Raw genomic sequence first — 2,244 nt, 5'->3', positions numbered from 1 at the left:
TATATGTATATATATATATATATATTTTTTTTTTTTTAAAGGGCTGGAGATGTAGTTCAATGTAAAGACCCTGAGTTCAATCCCTAGTATCTCAAAATTAATTAAAATATTTAAAAAGAAAAGCCACGTGTAATGGTAAACACTTGTAGTCCCAGTAATCAGGAGGCTGAGGCAGGAGAATCAAAAATTCCCTGTCAGCCCTTTAAACTACACAGTGAGACCCTGTCTCAAACAAACAAACAAACAAACAAACAAAAAACACTGAAAATGTACACAGAGGAGAAAAGTAGTAGAAGTATTCCTTCAGTCCTATTGACTACTTATAGCCACGTCTGATCTCTGCCCAAGAGAAAGACTATAACAGCCTAATCTTGACACTGAAGTCTTTTGGGGGGTGCCAGGGGGTACATAAGGGATTGAATCCAGGGCCTCATGTTTTGTTTGGTACAGGGCATCGAACTCAGGTCCTTGTGCTTGTGAGGAAGGCAGCAGAACCACTGAGCTAAATCCCCAGCCCCAGGGCTTTATGTTAATCCTGCACTTTATCACTGAGCTACAATCCCAGTCCAATACTGAAGTCTTCACAGTAGACATTCAGGGGTCTTCTCTCTTCCCTGGGGTGAGGGTAAAAGTTAGATGACATATAAAGACATGTAAGAAGACCCCTACAGAGACAGAGAAGCTGTGGAAAAGCCCATGTGATTATTAGGTGAATGATTAAAAGGTCAAAGATGGAAACAATGCAGGTACAAATAATCAAGAGCACTCGTATCAAGCATGGGCGATTCTGGTTTGATGGAGAGGTGAAGGGAACATGTGAAAATGGTGATGTGATTAAGATGGAGCCCACCGATTATTCTGGATACAGCTGGCTTATTGAGGGAAGATCAGTGAGGATGAGCATGGTCCAGACATATAAAGCTTTGCAGGAAGTTGCATGGGAGAGAAGGATACAGAAAGTGTGTGTGTGTGTGTGTGTGTGTGTGTGTGTGTGTGTGTACACAACTTTAAAAACAAGCAAACTAGCCAGGTCTAGTGGCCAACACCTACAATCCCAGTACTCTGGAAAGCTGAAGCAAGACATCACAAGTTTGAACCCAGCCTGGGGAACATAGTGACTTAGCAAGGTCTTAAAAATTTTTTAAAAATTTAAAGGGTTAGGAACATAGCTCAGGGTGAAGGCCTTGGATTCAATCCCCAGTACTGCAAAAATAAAAAACAAACCTAAGTAAATAAGTAAATAAACAGAAAACATAATTATCTTTATGGAATGTGACTTCTTACGTTTTTCTCGAACATTAAAGTGTGCTCATTTCTTCTCTTGTCACTTTGAAGCCTGTCATTTTTCAGGATCCACTTTCAGATAGTTTGGTCACTTCAACCTGCTTCTTCTTTACAGCCCTCAATATCTGTCCTTTACCCTGTTCTCGTCCTGCTTTTCCTCACTAGGCATTCTTCTCCATGTGGTACACCCAATCATGTTCAGATGAAAGTATTTTAGCCCATCCGTAGTTCACTTCTCAAACAGCTTTTCAAGAACCCAATATCCAATTTTCCTTTACCCATCAACTCATTACCCAATCTTGTCTTTCTTCTTACAATGCTCCTGTTTCCCTCTCTACCATTCTTCTTAGCTTTCCTTGAATGGCCTCACTTCATGCCCAGGAACCGTTTCAATTCCCACTCTTCTTTTGGGCTCAGAGTCTCCTTTTCTCTCCCTTTTACCCCTTCATTATCAATAACGTTGTGCTGAGCTCTAACTTTTTCTCTTTTACTTTCAATACTCTCTCAGCTTCAGTCCTTCCACTGCCTCATTCACTGGGCTCTTCATCTATTTCCTCTATCACATCCTTCTCACCCATAGACACAGATTCACCAGTAATATCTTCTGTTTCACGCAAGTTATCCTCATCAACTTCTTTTTCCTCAATCTCTTCTAGCTTTTCATCTCTCTCACCCATACTTTCAAAAGGAATTTCCATTTCCTCGTTGGTAACTTCTATCACTTTTTCATCACTAGTAGCTTCTTGTAGTTTTTCAATGTCCTCTTCACTAACATTTTCCATTCTTGGACCGTCCTCCAAATTCTCCCCACTAGATCCCTGTTCCTCCACACCTGACACCATTTTATCACCAGCTCTCAAATTTTCTCTATTGAGCCTTAGTTTCTCTCGATGCATCTTTGACTTCTCTGCACTGGATTTCCGCCTGTCTGCCCTTAATACTGGCTTCTCAAAAGTGGAG

General features: G+C 40.8%; 1 protein-coding gene across 1 annotated transcript in view; it reads right to left on the bottom strand.

Annotated features, from left to right (window-relative positions):
• Positions 1–2,244, bottom strand: part of LOC104870351 (microtubule-associated protein futsch) — a 27,908-nt gene that overhangs the window by 24,169 nt on the left and 1,495 nt on the right. The window contains exon 2 of the mRNA XM_010635963.3: positions 1,285–2,244. Within this exon, the coding sequence (XP_010634265.1) occupies positions 1,812–2,244 (433 nt within the window). The 3' untranslated portion in view covers positions 1,285–1,811. The remainder of the gene's footprint in view (positions 1–1,284) is intronic.

The sequence above is a fragment of the Fukomys damarensis genome, unplaced genomic scaffold, assembly GCF_012274545.1.
Source record: "Fukomys damarensis isolate Sample0158 unplaced genomic scaffold, DMR_v1.0_HiC HiC_scaffold_27, whole genome shotgun sequence".
Taxonomy (NCBI): Eukaryota; Metazoa; Chordata; class Mammalia; order Rodentia; family Bathyergidae; genus Fukomys; species Fukomys damarensis.
The sequence above is the reverse complement of the archived record's forward strand: the minus strand, read 5'-3'. Positions and strand labels throughout refer to the sequence as shown.